This window comes from Saimiri boliviensis, chromosome 1, assembly GCF_048565385.1.
Source record: "Saimiri boliviensis isolate mSaiBol1 chromosome 1, mSaiBol1.pri, whole genome shotgun sequence".
In the NCBI taxonomy this organism is placed as follows: Eukaryota; Metazoa; Chordata; class Mammalia; order Primates; family Cebidae; genus Saimiri; species Saimiri boliviensis.
Window position 1 is genome coordinate 268,013,848 of NC_133449.1, and position 17,674 is coordinate 268,031,521.

The 17,674-nt window shown below is 44.7% G+C and overlaps 1 protein-coding gene across 1 annotated transcript in view; it reads left to right on the forward strand.

The window, feature by feature from the left end:
- Nucleotides 1-5,049: 5,049 nt before the first annotated feature.
- C1QTNF3 (C1q and TNF related 3) overlaps nt 5,050-17,674 on the forward strand; it is an 87,645-nt gene continuing 75,020 nt past the window's right edge. Inside the window, exon 1 of the mRNA XM_074386690.1 lies at nt 5,050-5,193. Within this exon, the coding sequence (XP_074242791.1) occupies nt 5,152-5,193 (42 nt within the window). The 5' untranslated portion in view covers nt 5,050-5,151. The remainder of the gene's footprint in view (nt 5,194-17,674) is intronic.

Below are 17,674 nucleotides of genomic sequence, written 5' to 3' on the forward strand. Positions count from 1 at the left end.
GTTTGGGTTTCCTGGGTCGCAAAAAATCCTGGAAACTATGTCCATTCATGGACCTCAATAAAGATGCTGGGGACTTCACTGAGGAAGAGTGAAGCAGATTCTCACAGGAGGTAGCCTGGAACAGAGTCTCTGCAGTGTTTAGCAGGGCTGGGGCTTGTGTCCTGGCTTTTGTCTTCACCTGCCCCAGCAAAGAGCCATCTACACCAGCATCCTCTGTTGATGGTCAGAAGTTAATCTCTAGCTGGGCAGGGCCTCAGGAACCTTGAGGTTAAAAGGAAATTTTTATAAATAAGTCTTTACTCTTTCAAAATGTCAGTTTATTTATTTTATTATTATTATTATTTGAGACAGAATCTCGCTCTGTTGCTTAGGCTGGAGTGCAATGGTGTGATCTTGGCTCACTGCAACCTCCACCTCCCAGGTTCAAGTGATTCTCCTGCCTCAGCCTCCTGAGTAGCTGGGATTACAGGCATGTGCCACCAAGCCCAGCTAATTTTTGTATTTTTAGTAGAGACGGGGCTTTGCCATGTTGGCCAGGCTGGCCTGGAACTCCTAACCTCAGGTGATCCACCTGCCTTGACCTCCCAAAGTGCTGAGATTACAGGCGTCACCCAGCACACCCAGCCCAAAGCTTCATCTTCTAATTCAGGAAAGATACTCAGTCGTTTCATCAGGAGTTTAGCTGAGCTATGACACAGAGAAGGAATTTGGTAAGTCTAGCTTTTATGTAATTCCTGAAGGCATACTATAATGTCATCATGATGCATCAAAGAGCTCTGTGAACCCTCCAAAAATGGCACCACAAAAGTTTGATGAAAGACAAGTCTCTGATCCATAATGATGTTCTCCTGAAAGCGTTCAGGCCCCATCACTCTAAAGTCATAGCTACCTGCTAGTTTTAACTTGAGAAAACCTCTTACAAGTGTTTCTTCCTCTGGCCTAAGACATGTGATACCTTCTTCCCTTCATTGTGGCCCCCAATCCCTTTCTTATTCAGAGTCTCTGGCCAGAAAGCAAAGGCTGGGTGGTCGTCTTAAGAAGATATGTGTTAATGTTGCTTCCAGACAGAACGAGGTCTGGCTGCTTGTTCTCACCGTCCAATAACAAGATTCAGACAGCCTGGGAAAGAAAGGAGTTTATTTCTGCAACCAGTTACAGGCAGAAGGTCGGAGTCACTCACCAGACCAACTTAACATTCCAAGTTTTTTTCTAGTGCTTATATACATTTACGCTCTGTGCTATGTGTGGGAGTGCACCTACAAGCGGGGGTGTTTAATTCAGCCTCTCTCTAATCTTTGTCTAGGGTCTGGGGTCTGGAAAGCCTTCTCTAGAGTCCTGGAAACTAGATCTTAAGTGGGCCCTGGTATGAGGTGCGTGTGTAAGAATGCTTTTATTATTTGACGAGACTTTAGTGTCTGAGAAAACCCGGGCGGGGTCTTAATGGCTTCACGTGGGCATTCCAGTCATTGCACTCAGGCACCAGTTTCACCAGTTCTTTAACTCTTAACTGATACATTCATCAGAATTATGGCCAAAGGTCAATGAAAATGAACTGTCGTGGTTGCAAATGGAAGCCTGGCCTGCCACAATGTCTTTGAAGAATTATGGGGTTGGGGGAAAGGCCGTTCAGTCTGATTTATTTCCATTAGTCCTGCACAGATTAGTTTCTTCAGTGACCTCACAGAAGCTCAAGGCCTTGGAGAAGGTGGGGTCAAGACCAAAATCTTGAGAAGGTGGGGTCACTTGGGTTTCAGTAGGAAGCTAGGTATCATATGGGTGGAGGGGAGAAGCATCAGGAGGCAGTCCTGGATGGGAAGGTGAGGAGGGAATGCCCTGGGCTGATGGGAGTTCTGAGCAGCCTGAGAGTCACAGGGTTGGGAGGCCCGGGCGGCAGGCCCTGAGTGATGAAGTGGCTGTCACAGGTGTTGGGATAAACAAGAAGGCACCCTGAGGCTGGGCGCGGGGGCTCACACCTGTAATCCTAGCACTTTGGGAGACCAAGGCGGGTGTATCTCCTGAGGTTGGAGTTCGAGACCAGCCTGACCAACATGGAGAAATCCCATCTCTACTAAAAATACAAAATTAGCAGGATGTGGTGGCACATGCCTGTAATCCCAGCTACTCTGGAGGCTGAGGTGGGAGAACTGCTTGAACCCGGGAGGCGGACGTTGTGGTGAGCCGAGATCGTGTCACTGTACTGTATGCCGGCCTGGACAACATAAGCAAAACTGTCTCAAAAAAAAAAAAAAAAAAAACCAAGGGCACCCTGGAAACTCCGTGAAAAGAAACTGTTGTTTTCCCACTGGAACCTTGTTCTCAAAGAAAATGCTGCCTGTTTTCTTTAAAGGAACCAAGAGAGGGCGCTGTAGTCCAATGAAAATTACATCCAAATCCTGCTAAACCAGTTTCCCACTGGGTAGTTATCCCTATTTCCATCCCAGTCTATAAAAATGCAGTTGTTTAAGGAATCCCAGGTTGATTTTTTAATTTTCAACCTCTTGATCAGCAGTGGTAGAGATGTTTGCAACAGGGTCTCCGTTAAGCATATGCTGTATGGATAGGGTAATTCAGGGTCCCACTTAAACCCAAAAAACACCTTAAGATGACGGTTTGTGCAGCATTGTTATGTTGCACACAAAATGCACGTGGTTCCTGTTCAGGAGTCCAAACATGCAAACAGGTTCAAGGATGTAAAGGGAATTGGGATACTGGGGAAATGGGTGAAGGTTGTGCATTGTAGGATAACAAAGAGTGTGTGCATGCACATCTACACACACACGTATACACATGCACACACACATGCACACACACAGGCACATACACACATATGCACAGGCATACACATGCACACACAGGCACACATGCACACACACGTGCACACACATAGGCACATCCACACACATATACATGTGCACACACACACACAGGCACATACACACATATGCACAGGCACACACACGCACACACACACAGGCACATACACACGTGCAAACACACAGGCACATACACACAAACACATGCACACACTGGGTTTTTAGATTGGTCAGGATGGGCGGGGACTTTGGTTCACTGCTGACTGCTCCTTCAGCACCTGACATCTGTGCCTGCCACAGAGTGGGTGCCCATGAATATCTTTGAATTATAACTGATATGTTCAATATCAAGATTTATGAAAAAGTGAGAAAATTTAGTCAACTGGCTGTTTAGCTCATGCAGCACTGAGTAATGTTTAGCTGTTTTAACTGCCTTAAAAAAAACCTCAGCTAAATGAATTGACTCTTTGTTTGAAGATCACGTAAATATAAGAAAAACGTCAATAAATACAATGGCCAAACATTGCCTGTTTCGCCTCGGCTTTCCTGAAAGCTCCCATTCTTGTCTGCCCACCCTCTTTCTTATGGGTACCCTTGAAGGCCAGGGAATGTGAGCCTTGCCCTGGCTGAGACCACAGCGGCATCCCGCAGGCTGGAGTGAGAATGTGTGCAGGGCTGGGTTGTGCTCACCTCAGGAGTGACTTCATCGGCTCCCCTGGTTAGTCCTTTTCCTCTCTTCTCCCGTCCAGAGCAGGTCCCAGCAGGCAGCAGAGGAAGCTCAGAATTTCAGATGTGATTCTCTGCATTGAGGTCTTCATCGTAAAACGAGATCTGAATCCAGGACTCTGTCCCTTTCATTTCCAGGGCTCTCTGCTTCTGAGCTCCCCACACCCTGGTGTGAGTCAGACGTCAGTCATGCTCCTTAGTTGGGGGCAATAGGACCCCTCCACCCCCCCTCACAGCACCACATAGGGACCTGTAGAAATGCAGATTCTCTGCCTCTCACTAGACATATGGAATAAGAAACTGTTAACTGGCTCGGGGATTATACCCCTCTAATCCCTGCTATTCAGGAGGCTGAGGCAGGAGGATTGCTTGAGCCCAGGAGTTCGAGACCAGCCTAGACAACATAGTGTCACTCAATCTCTAAGAAAATTTGAAAAAAAAAAAAAAAGAAAAGAAAAGAAAAAGAAAGAAAGAGAAAGGAAAGATGAGCGGTTGGGAAAGGGGAAAAGGCAGTCTCCACGGCAGGGTCTTTCCACCCACGCGGGGCCGCATGAGAAGGGGTCTTGGGTACTTCCTTACGGAGAGAAAGAGCCGCACAGCCTGTGCTGTGCCTAGCACCTCATGCCTTGTGTGGGGAGAGCTTTCAGACTCAATGGGCGTGTGTCAAAGACCCTCAGGCACCCCCCAGCGTTCAGTATTTCAGACTCCAGAGGGAAATGTTGGGTTCTTCTCCTGGGTGCAGGAGGAGTGCGCATAGGTAAATTGACCTGTCTATGCGACCACGCTATTGGAGCTGGTCTTGTTCTGCGTCTTCTCTACCTAAGCAAAGCATCGCCCCATTCCGTGCTTGACTGCCCTGTTTTCCTTGGTGACTCTGATGCCAAGGTGAATGGGCATGTGTTTGGAGTTCTCCCTGGGGGCTGGTAACCGGTGTGTTGTGTTTTGTGAGACAGACACTTTGACAGGGACCTAGCAGTCTAATTTAGCAGCAACCCACCCTCCCCCAGGAGATTCTGACGCATGCAAAATGGAGCCACTGGTTTAGTGGAATTGTCTAGTGGGAAGAGGGGGTGCTAATAGACTGAGGACCATGTGGAGTTTGGTGCACTGGAGTCCACAGGAGTGGGCTCAGGGAGGAGCTTCACGGTGGGAAACAAAAATCACATGGGATGCCTGGGGCATAAGAAGAGGCAGGGCCAACATGCGAGGGCCAGGGCTGTGCAGCCTGGTGGCCAGGAGCGCAGGCTCTGGATGCGACTGCTTAAATCAGCTCTGCCACTTATTATGTGTGTGACCCTGAGCAAGAGGCATAACCTGTCTACTCTCTGTTTCTTCATTTCTAAATATATCACAGGTCTTACAGTAACGCTGTAGTGGACATAATCAACAACTACCTGCATCTGGTGCTTTAATCAGTGTTCAGTATTCAGTTCAGTATTCCACCACATCACATGCTGTACAGGTTTGTAGCCTGATAAATCATAGCCCTATTGCTTCTGCACACTTCTGCTCAACTTCTGGGTTCAAAGCTCTCCCGGGTGTGAAAGCTGGCTGTCCAACTGCCCTTACTACACCCCCTAACTCCACAGTGCCTCCCCACAAACAAGGCTGGATGGGACTGGTGTGTAAGAGAGCTGACTCTTCAGCCCCGCTGGTGAGTAAATCTGAGGTGTGCATTCTACGGTTCTAGGGTTTCCTCAGCATAGGTAACCTCTGATGACCGTGGGGGTAACTGGCTCCATCTGTCAGATCCCCCTTCCCTCACCCACTTCCCCACTCTCTAGGCTGCTTTCTAAGACTGTCTTTCAGAGGAGCAACTTGCACTTGAATCTTTGTCTCAAGGTCTTTTCCAGAGGAACCCACGATAACCTAAGAACTTACCTTCTGGGGTTGCTATGAAGATTAAAGGAGTTAGTGCTGAGAGCTGTGATTGGCGCATCCTAAGTACAATCCTGCGCCGTATAACTACATTCTGGTTAACAGACCGCATATACAGTGCTAGTCCCATAAGATTATAATACCGTATTCTTACTGTACCTTTCTATGTTTAGATACACAAATACTTACCACCGTGTTACAATTGCCTCCAGTATTCAGCATTCAATTCGGTATTCCACATCACACGCTGTGCAGGTTTCAGCCTGAGAGCGATAGGCTGTATCACATAGCCTGGGCGCGTGGTGCTGCATCACATAGCCTGGGCGTGTGGTACTGTAACACATAGCCTGGGCGCGTGGTGCTGCAGCACATAGCCTGGGCGCGTGGTGCTGTATCACATAGCCTGGGTGTGTGGTACTGTAGCATGTAGGTTTGTGCAAGTGCTCTTTGCCAAGCAGCACGTTTGCCAGGTGGTATCCCCCTTGTTAGGAGATACATGACTGTCACAAGGACACAGGGAGGGGAGCACTACACACTGGGGTCCGTTGGGGGGAAATGGGGGAGGGGCGGGGGGTGGGGAGGTGGGAAGAGATAGCATGGGGAGAAATGACAGATACAGGTGAGGGGACGGAAGGCAGCAAACCACACTGCCATGTGTGTACCTATGCAACAATCTTGCATGTTCATCACATGTACCCCGAAACCTAAAATGCAATAAAATAAAAGAAGAAGAAAAAAAAAAGGAGATACATGACTGTCCTCGACAAATCATTGCCATTGTTGTTAGTAACTGAGCACTGAGCTTGGAGCTAGGACGCTTCATTCCAATCTGCTTTGCAGCTCACTGCCTATGGGAGCCTGAGTAAGTCAGTTAACTTCTCTGAGTGCCAGTTTCAGCCTTTTCCGGGCTGTTTCTAGAATAAAAGAAGGAGAGCTCGGCAAGCACTTTGCAAACTGCCAGGGGTGAGACCAAAGTGAGAGTGAAGGAGGACCAAGGGTGGAGAAAACGGCGAGATTAACGCCAGCTGCCCACAGAGCCAGGACTGCCTCAGATCCAGCCAGAACCTTCCTGAACCAAGGCTCCTGACCAGAGGGCTGTGGCCTACACAGCTCCCCACTGACCTGGGGAGGAGCAGGGAGGCAAGTGGGGATTTCTCAGCCTTGCTAGTTTGACAAAATAGAATTGAGTGCCACTACAAATCAGGCCCCTTAATCTGTGCACTTCTGAGCATTTTGGGCAGGGTATCTTAGAAGTTATGAGAAGCTTATATATGGCTGGGCAATTAAGCAAAACTGATCAGAATTATGGATATGTTTAATCTGATGCTATTTCTACTACTTTAGCCTACCTGTAAGTGATCAATTACAAAATGTTATATTCTGGTCAGGTATATATTCTGGCTCATGCCTGTAATCCAGCACTTTGTGGGGCTGAGGCAGACAGACCAGCCTGGCCAACATGAGGTGTAACGATGAGGTGAAACCTCGTCGCTACTAAAAATACAAACAGCCGGGCATTTTGGTGGGTGCCTGAAATCCCAGCTACTCTGGAGGCTGAGGCATGAGAATTGTTTGAACCTGGGAGGTGAAGGTTGCAGTGAGCTGAGATTGAGCCACTGTATTTCAGCCTGGGCAACAGAGAGAAACCCTGTCTCAAAAAAATAAAATAAAAATAAAAATTAATTAATTTTAAAAATGGGGATAATGGAAATGGAGAGAAATGCAAAAATGGGGTTATGAACACCATGCTGCAGGTTAAATATTTACCTTTTACAAATCAAATGCTTGTAACAGGAAAAGTGCAATGCAATAAAATTGAGCTGCTAATATCATAACTAAATTATTCCTAAGTCATTATTAACTCAGTGCAGAGTAAGCGTATGCATAGTAGGTCCAGAATAAATATAAGAGACGGTCTTCTCACTTGAATCCAGTGTGTTTCGTCAAGGAACACATGACCTTATTTTGCCACCATGTCGTTAGAAGATAAACATAGGCACATTACACTTCTAAAGAGTTTATTTAAGCAGACAGTGATTAACACATTGGGCAGCCCCAAACCGCAAGTATCAGTGCTTGCAGGGACGGGGAGGGGAGAGGACTACCTTTGTAAGGTGTTCAAAAGAGCAACACAAAGAAAATGTATTTGACTAGCTGAAGTGGCCAGTCCCTAGTTAGAGGTTAGTGGGTGGTTTCTGATGGGTTGATCTTAAATTTTGTTTTCCCATTTGCACTGGGATTTGCTCTGATTCTGTAGGAACCCAAGGTGGAAGAGCTATCTCAGCCTAGTGACCTCACGATTAAATTTTTGTTTAATGTTTTAGATGCCTAATCGTAAGCCTTTTTGCCGTCCACCTGAGCAGTGACAGCCTTTTTGAAAGTGGAGGTGTGGGAATAAGACCTTCTGGCGATTACCTGGAACGTGTGTTACAGCAGGGAGCGAGCAGATGTGGAATTTTAGAAATAGCAGAGGCCGTGTGGGCTGAGGCCCCAGAGGTCTGAAGTAAAGCTGTAGAAATGGCTGTGAAGAGGTGAAAGGACTCACAGAGATATTTTGAAAGGGATTTTTTTTTTTTTTCGAGACAGGGTTTTGCTTTGACAGTCACTCAGGCTGGAGTGGAGTGGTGCTATCACAGCTGCCTGCAGCCTTGATCTCCTGGGCTCAAGGGATCCTCCTGCCTCCACCTTCCAGAGTGCTGGGATCACAGGCATGAGCCCCCACACCCAGCTCTGGCTTTTTGTTTTTTCACCTATGTGAAACAGCGGAAATGCCAATAGAATTAGCAAGAGACCATTTTTTAAAATGAGCAAAAGGAATTGACTTGTGACTTCCACAAGCTTCCTGAAACTTGTGGCTTCCCTCAGGTACTGCTTCTGTCTCCTCAGGAAAGGAGGAATTTTTTTTTTGGAGACAGAGTTCTGTTCTTGGTGCCCAGGCTGGAGTGCAGTGGTGCAATCTCGGCTCACCGCAATCTCCGCCTCCCGGGTTCAAGCAATTCGAAAGAAGGGATATTTCAGCGAGGCAGAGAGCTTGCCATTCACTGCTCCTCCAGTCATGCCCGTGTGTGTATTTTTCCTTTGATGAATGTTTTTCCTCAAAACACCAGGCAATAGCCAGTGGAAGATGACGTGTCCCAAGATAACCAATGTGGCTGGCAAATGTCATTTCTTTCCCTGTGTCCTTTCAGACTAAGCCCCGGGTGGTGGGAAGAGTCTGTGAGAGGTAACAGCTGCAACGTTTTCCATCATTCAGGAAGGGAAGATTTGTCCCAAAAAGGAAGGGGGTGTAGGCTTCTCCTCTGAAAGGTTAAAGATTAGATGGCAACCGGGCTGGAGCCCTTGTTAAGGTTCCCAAGGGGCTGGCCCAGGCCCCTGCTCTCAGATACTGAGCAGGGAAACACTTCAGGGAAACACTTAAGCAGCTTAGTTCTTATCGCATAGCAGCTGTTTAACCCAGGACACTCAGTGTTATCCACTAAAAGAGTGATAATAATGTGGCAGCAAAGCGATTGAGATTTTCATTTTTGTGTGCATGTTTTGCTTTGGTGTCTTGCTTGCTTTGTAAGAGATGACAAGGACTAACCCCATTCTAAGAGAGTAGTCCAGCCTTCCTCTTTGGGGTTGAGGACTTCAGGGTTCCTCGTGTTTTATAACTGAAGATGGAGATTTCGGGGCGTCAGCGAACAGCTCCCAGCAAGGCTTCCGTTGGAGGGGAGCAGCCCACTGAGTGGGAGGGGCTGGTGCTAGAAGTGGAGGGAGAAATAGGTGGCTGAGCCCGGGGGGTTGGGGGAGTGGGGGTGTGGGGGGAGGAGCCAGGCCTTCAAGGCTCTTCAGAGGGCACTTGGTTTTTGAGGCCTTTCTCTCTTTCTTTCCCCTCCCTCCCTCCCTCCCTCCCTCCCTCCCTTCCTTCCTTCCTTCTTTCCTTCCTTTTCCCTCCCGCCCAAAGAAACACATATGTTTCTTTTATATATCTTGAAATAGCCCTGCAAAGCTACCTCTTCTGGAGAAAAATCTACGTTCTGTAAAAAATCCCCTTTCCCTTTTCCAGGTCTTTATCCTGAGATCCAGGAGAGAATCAACTAAGAGTCTGACACCTTTTTTTGTTTTAAGTCTGATTAAGTAACATTTGCAGTATATTCTCTCTGAAGCCTGCTACCTGGAGGCTTTATCTCCATGATAAGAACCAGCAAGAACCTTGGTCTCCACAGTATCTTATCTTAACCCAGACATTTCCTTTCTGCTGATTCCAGGTCTTTAGATAAACTCTTTCAACCAACTGCCAATCAGAAAATCTCTGAAACTTCTTATAATAGCCTGTAAGTCCCATCACTTCCAGTTGTCCTGCTGTTACGGACCACACCAATGTACATCTTACATGTATTAACTGTCTCATGTCCTCCTTTAACAGATAAAACCTAGTTGTGGCCCAACCATAGGCACATGTTCTCAGGGTCTCCTGAGGGCTGTGTTATGGGTTATGGTCACTCATATATGGCTCAGAATAAATTATTCAAATATTAATATTTTACAGAGTTTGACTCTCTTTCTTTTTTTCTTTTTCTTCTTCTTCTTTTTTTTTTTTTTTTTTTTTTTTTTTTTTGACAGAGTTTTGCTCTTGTCACCCAGGCTGGAGTGCAATGGCACCATCTTGGCTCATTGCAACCTCTGCCTCCCGGATTCAAGCGATTCTCCTGCCTCAGCCTCCAGAGTAGCTGGGACTACAGGCACCTGCCACCAATCCCAGCTAATTTTTGTGGGTTTTTTTGGTAGAGATGGGGTTTTACCATGTTGGCCAGGCTGGTCTCGAACTCCTGACCTCAGGTGATCCACCTGCCTCAGCCTTCCAAAGTGCTGGGATTATAGATGTGAGCCACTGTGGAGTCCTTTCTAAAAATGGTGGAGGCCTGTGCTCTGCTACCACACAGCCTGGTAAGACAAGCGATGAGATTTCTGAAGCAGTCAAGTGTGGAAGCAGCAGAAGAAAGCTAAGAGCAGTGGCCTTGGAGACTGAGGCAAAATGTTCCTACTTATTTGCTTGGCTGAAAATGAAGTGAAAATGAAGTCACTTGACTTTTCTGATTTTAAATGGGGACCATAATCAGGAGCACCCCAGTGGTGACCAGGAAGGAAATATGTCTAGAGTTCCTGTTTTCTTTTCTTTTTTTTTTTTTTTTTTTTTTTTTTGAGACAGAGTTTCGCTCTTGTTACCCAGGCTGGAGTGCAATGGTGCGATCTCGGCTCACCGCAACCTCCGCCTCCTGGGCTCAGGCAATTCTCCTGCCTCAGCCTCCTGAGTAGCTGGGATTACAGGCACGTGCCACCATGCCCAGCTAATTTTTTGTATCTTTAGTAGAGACGGGGTTTCACCATGTTGACCAGGCTGGTCTCGATCTCTCGACCTCGTGATCCACCCGCCTCAGCCTCCCAAAGTGCTGGGATTACAGGCTTGAGCCACCGCGCCCGGCTTAGAGTTCCTGTTTTCTAAATGTAAGCTCTTTGGATTCTTGTATGACCCTAGGAAGGGGAAGCGATTCCCAAAATATGACTGTGGTTGCTTTAAACTACCTTTAAACAAATAGGTAATACGATATTGACTTTCATTTTGGCGTTGTAAGACTAAATTCATAACTGAAATATTAAGAACACACAATTCCAGGTTGTATGGAGTCTGAAGCTTGTGAAACTTGGAAGGCCTTCTTTAAGAAAAATAACATATGGCTATGAATACACAATTAGGCATGGAAATGATTGTTCAGAATAAGAGCAGAAATCACAAGAAAATGATAAAAATTTTAAAAATCTGACTGTATTAGTTTCCCATGGCTACTGTAACAAACTATGACAAACTTGGTGTCTTAAATACCAGAAATATATTCTGTTGCAGTTTTGGCCGGAAGTATCAGATCACGTTGCTGTTGACAGGGCTGCACTCCCTCCAGAGGCACTAGGAGATAACCCTTCTTAGCTTCTTCCAGCTTCTGGGGGCTTCCCCAGCATGCCTTGGCGTTCCTTGGCTGGTGGCTACATTACTCCAATCTCTGCCTCTCTGGTCAAATTACCTCCTCCTGGTCTGTCTATCTCCCTGTGTGTCTCTTATAAGGATACTTTTCATTGGATTTAGGGCACTCCTGGAAGATCCAGGATGATCTCATCTCAAGATCCTTAATTATACGCCAAAGTCTCTTTTGCCAAATAAGATAACATTCACCATTCCCAAGGGTTAGGACTTCTATACATATTTTTTGGAGGTCACCATTCCATACACTACACTAATAAATACCACTGTTTAAAAAATATGAATCTCACCCTCCGCCCCACCCCGAAAAAGAGTCCATTAGGCTGAGATGGTTCCAGGGCCTTGAGTTCCTACATAAACAAATTGAAACCCAACTCAATTTAAACAGTAAAATGAAACTTAAATTTAACCAGTTAGAAACGGCCAACTAAGCACTAACTAGAGAACTCATCAGTCAGAAACTGAAAATTAACCTCTAACGAGGAACTTTGCACTTTAACCAATCAAGCATATGTTTTTTGTTCTGCCGCTGAGAACAGCTTTTGAGTGTTTCCCTTTAACTTTCGTTGGTGGAGCTCTTAGCTTCTCATGGTCTGGTGCTGCCTGATTGATGAATCACTGCCTGCTCAGATAAACTGTTTAGAATTTTAACATGCCTAAGTTTATCTTTTAAAACCACTAATATCAGAAATGTCAGGAAAATGGCAAAACATTTTAAGTTATTTACTTATTTATTGTTTTTTTCAGGCAGTTTCTCACTCTGTCATCCAGGCTGGAGTGCAGCGGCGTGATCTTGGTTCACTGTAACTTCTGCCTCTCAGGATCAAGCAATCATCTCACCTCAGCCTCTCAGGCAGCTGGGACTACAGGCACATGTCATCATGCCTGGCTAATTTTAGTATTTTTTGTAGAGATGGGGTTTCAGCATATTGCCCAGGCTGGTTTTAAACTCCTGGGCTCAAGCAATCTGGGATTACAGGTGTGAACCACCACACTCAGCAAAATATTTTTATTAAGTAACAGTCCGATATACTTCTGAATGCTTTCTTATAATTTTTGGCTGCACATGCTTTGCCTCTTAATCCAATAATAATTTTGTAATTTTATTTTCTATAGAAACAATAGAAATTCAATATTTACTCAACATGATTGATTTAAATGTGCACATTATGACTGGTAGCTGGGATGCATGCAATACATAATTCCATACCTTTACTCATTATGTTACTTGCTGCTATTGGTTTGAGCCCTAAAAAATAGGAATTTGGATAAATTCTATTTTATGTGATTTCCGTCAAAAAATGTGGGGGTGGGGGAAGTAAGGTGTTTTATCAGTTTCCTAGGTCTGCTATATGATAAAGCATCCCAAATTGAGGGACTTGAAACAACAAAAATTTATTCTTTCACACATCTGGAGGTTAGAAGTCCAAAATCAAGGAGTTGGCAGGGTCATGTCCTAGGTACGGGTAGAACCCTTCCTCACCTCTTTCTGGCTTCTGGACTTCATTCATTCTTGGTATTCTTTGGCTTGCAGCTATATCCTTTCTATCTTGGCCTCTATCCCCACATAGGGTTCTTCATGTGTGTCTGTGGCCAGATTTCCCACTTCTTATAAGGCCAGCAGTCCCTGGATCAGAACTTGCCCTCCTCGAGTATGACCTCATCATTATTTACATCTTAATTGTATCTCCAAAGACCGAATTTTCAAATAGGGTCACATGCATGGGTACTGGAGGTTAGGACTTCAACCTATCCTTTTGGGAAACATAATTCAAAAGCATTTACATCTGTATATTGTCGATGAAAAGAGTCAAACTTTAGGCTGGGAGCGATGGCTTAAATCTATAATCTCAACATTTCAGGAAGCTGAGGCAGGCGGATTACTTGAGGTCAGAAGTTAAGAGACTAGCCCGGCCAACATGGTGAAACCCCATCTCTACTAAAAATACAAAAATTAGCTAGGCCTGGTGGTGGGCACGTATAATCCAAGCTACTTGGGAGGCTGAGACAGGGGAATCGCTTAAACTCAGGAGGCAGAGGTTATAGTGAGTTGAGATTGTGCCATTGCACGCCAGCCTGGGTGATAGAGCAAGACTTCATTTAAAAAAAAAAAAAGAGTCAAACTCTGTAAAATATTAATATTTGAAGTGATTTATTCTGAGCTATATATGAGTGACCATAGCCCATAACACAGCCCTCAGGGGGACATGTGCCTGTGGTTGGGCCACAACTAGGTTTTATTTACTAAAGGAGGACATAAAACATCAATTAATACCTGTAAGATGTACATTGATTTGGTCCGTAAAGGCAGGACAACTGGAAGTGGTGGGGCTTCCAGGTTATTATAAGAAGATTTAGAGATTTTCTGATTGGCAGTTGGTTGAAAGAGTTTATCTAAAGACCTGGAATCAGCAGAAAAGAAATGTCTGGGTTAAGATAAGATACTATGGAGGCCAAGGTTCTTACTGGTTCTTATTATGGAGATAAAGCCTCCAGGTAGCAGGCTTCAGAGAGAATATATTGTAAATGTTACTTAATCAGACTTAAAATGGTGTCAGACTCTTACTTGATTCTCTCTGGGATCAGGATAAAGACCTGGAAAAGGGAAAGGGGATTTTTTACAGAACGTAGATTTTTCTCCAGAAGAGGTAACTTTGCAGGGCTATTTCAAGATATATCAAAGAAACATATGTGTGATTAGAATATTTTGATTTCTTTTCTTATCTGTCATGATGTTATGCCAGAGTCAGCTTGGAAAGTAAGCCACATTGAAGAGGGTTAAATAAAATTCCTCTGATAAGATTTTATGGTTTCTAGGATGTGACTCCCCAGGACCCTTAGATAAGAACTTGGGCCAGAGAAGAAAAAAAGGTCAGAGTTTAGTCATCAGTATGATGCATTTATTCAGTACATACCAGGAGAGAGCCTCCACATCTGACCATGCACCAATGAGAACCGAATTACCCACGTAGAATTTTATCCATGTGATTACTGGGATAATTTTCCATGGAATAGTTTGCAGCTCTGGACATTTTTAACTTGGTTTATTATGGATGTTATACTGGGATAGTTAATATTTATTTATTTATTTATTTTGTTTTTTGTTTTTGTTTGTTTTTGTTTTGGGATAGTTAATATTAAGTGTCACCTAGGTTGGAATGAAGGATGCAAAGTATTGTTTCTGGGTATGTCTATAACGGTGCTGCTAGTGAAGATTAACATTTGAGTCAGTTAATCTGGGAAGGCAGATGAACCCTTGATCTGGGTGAGCACCACCCAATTGGCTGCCAGCACATCTAGAAAAAGCAGGCAGAAAAAGGTGGAATGAACAGACTTGCTGAGTCTTCCAGTCTTCATCTTTCTGCCGTGCTGGATCTTCCTGCCTTCAGACATCAGACTCCAAGTTCTTTAGCTTTTGGACTCTTGGACTTACACCAGTGGTTGGCTAGGGGCTCGCAGGCCTTTGGCCACACACTGAAGGCTGCAGTGCTGGCTTCCCTACTTTTGAGGTTTTGGTGCCTTGTTCACCAGCCACTTCAGTTCCACCCATGGCGTACAGGAGCCAAGCTACAGCTTGGGTCATGGCTTCTGAGGGTGCAAGCCTCAAGCCTTGGCAGCTTCCACGTGGTGTTGGGCCTGTAGGTGTGCAGAAGACAAAACTTGAGCTTTGGGAGCCTCTGCCTAGATTTCAGAGGCTGTATGGAAATGCCTGGATATCTAGGCAGAAGTCTGCTGCAGGGGTAGAGTTCTCATGGAGAACCTCTACCAGCGAAATGCAGAGGGGAAAGAGAGGGTTGGAGCCCCTACACAGAGTCCCCACTGGGGCACTACCTAGTGGAGCTATGAGAAGAGGGCCACCATTCTCCCAGAATGGTAGAGTCACAGACAGCTTGCAGCGTGCACCTGGAAAACCACAAGCACTCAATGCCAGCCTGTGAAAACAGCCACAGGGGCTATGCCCTGCAGAGCCACAGAAGCAGAGCTGCCCAAGGCTGTGGGAGGCCACCCCTTGCATCAGTGTGCCATGGATGTGAGACATAGAGTCAAAGGACATTATTGTGGGGCTTTTAAGATTAAATGGCTGCCCTGCTGGATTTTGGACTGGCATGGGGCTTGTAGCCCCTTTGTTTTGGCCGATTTCTCCGTTTTGGAAAAGGAGCATTTACTCAATGCCTGTACGCTCGTTGTATCTTGGAAGTAACTAACTTGTTTTTTATTTTACAGGCTCATAGGTAGCAGAAGGAACTTGCCTTGTCTCAGATGAGACTTTGGACTTGTACTTTTGAGTTAATGCTGGGATGAGTTAAGACTTTGGGGAACTGTTGGGAAGGCATGATTGTGTTTTGAAATGTGAGAAGGACATGAGGTTTGAAAGGGGCCAGGAGTGGAATAATATGGTTTAGCTCTGTGTCGCCACCCAAATCTCTTCTCAATTGTAATCCCCAGGTGTCAAGGGAGAAACCTGGTGGGATGTGATTAGATCATGGGGGTGGTTTCCCCCATGCTGTTCTCATGATAATGAGTTCTCATGAAATCTGATGGTTTCAGTGTTTGGGAGGTCCCCCCTCACTCTGTCTCTGGTGCTGCCACATAAGATGTGCCTTGCTCACCCTTCACCTTCTGCCATGATTGTAAATTTCCTGAGGCCTCCCCAGCTATGCTGAACTCTGAGTCAATGAAACTTCTTTCCTCCATAAATTACCCAGTCTCAGATAGTTCTTTATAGCAGTTTGAAATGGGTAAATACATACATGTTGCAAGAAAAAAGGAGCAGATAGGAGAATAGTCAATTACGTATTAATTTTGAGTCTTAAGCTTAGTAAATTGGCACTTTACATAAGATAAGGTGAACATAGATTACCTACCTGTGGTATCCTTTTATCCGTAACTGTTTAGGGAACAAAAGGAAAGGCAGCCTCTTGCATGACTCAGCTTTCAGCTTAACTTGTGTGTGTGTGTGTGTGTGTGTGTGTGTGTAATGAATTGGGGTCCCAAGTTTTTATTTTCCTTTCACATTACTCTCCCTTTTTCATTTTAAAAGCTTTCAGAGGAAATATTTGAGAAGAAAACGAGTCTCTGGCCTTGGGTTTTGTTTGATCTCTTATGGCCAGCACAGTTGATTCCTGGATAAATAGGTCCCACATTGTTAGGAAAGCTCACTTTTTAAAAGATTGTAAAGTTTCCCAACATATGAAGAAAAAAGGGGAAGGAAGAAAATAAGAAAACAATAAACCAACAAAACAAGTGAGGATAATCCTGGGAAACTGATATAGGCTACATTATTCTGAAGTGCATATATCAACAGGCAGGTATGAAAGTAGTTTATGTATATAAATAGGTTGCTGTTATTTTCTTCTGATGTTTAAGTTGTCTAGCTTCAGTTTTCAGGGCCTCAAGAAGAGCAAAGCATAAATTTTAGTGATTTCAAATAAGAACAAAATGGGCAGAAAAAGAGAAAAAAGGAAAAAAAATTGAAAGCATTTCTGCTTGTGTCCAGGAAAAATTTAGAATTCAGTCCAAATAAAAATTTTATTATTTAGAAAATAATAAAAATGGGAAAACATTAGGCAAGGCTAGAATCTAATAGCAGGTGTACTACAGTTATTTTTTTGGAGACAGGATCTTGCGCTGTCTCTCAGGTTGAAGCACCGTGGGTTGGTCACAGCTCACTGCAGCCTCAACCTTCCAGGCTCAGGTGATCCTCCTACCTCAGCCCCTCAAGTATCTGGGACTGTAGATTGAGCCACAACGCCTGGCTAATTTTTTACATTTTTTGTAGAGACAGAGTCTCACTGGATTGCCCAAGCTGTCTCAAACTCCTGGGCTCATGCGATCCACCTGCCTTAGGCCCCCAAAGTGCTGGGATTACAGGCATAGCCACTGTGCCTGGCCCTATGGTTTATTTTGAAATACAATTTTTCTCTCTCCAATTTCTCAATTTTATGAAAGACAAATCATAATAGTACCAATTTATTTGTAAAGTAAGTTAGTCCTATTCCATTTTGCTTGGTTATTTGCATAAAGTGTCATGAAAATAATCATTTGCCATATAAGCACTCTCTCTTTTTAAAATTGGCTTTGCTGGAACATTTTTTAAATAAGGAATCTAAGATTAGACCTTTTTCAAATTTTGAAGAAATTAGGTTGTGAGAAAGGGATTATGTTTCAAATTTTGCTCATAAGAGTATCCTTTACTCAATTGTTGAAAGCTGTAAATAGTTTAAAAGAAGAGAAACTTTTC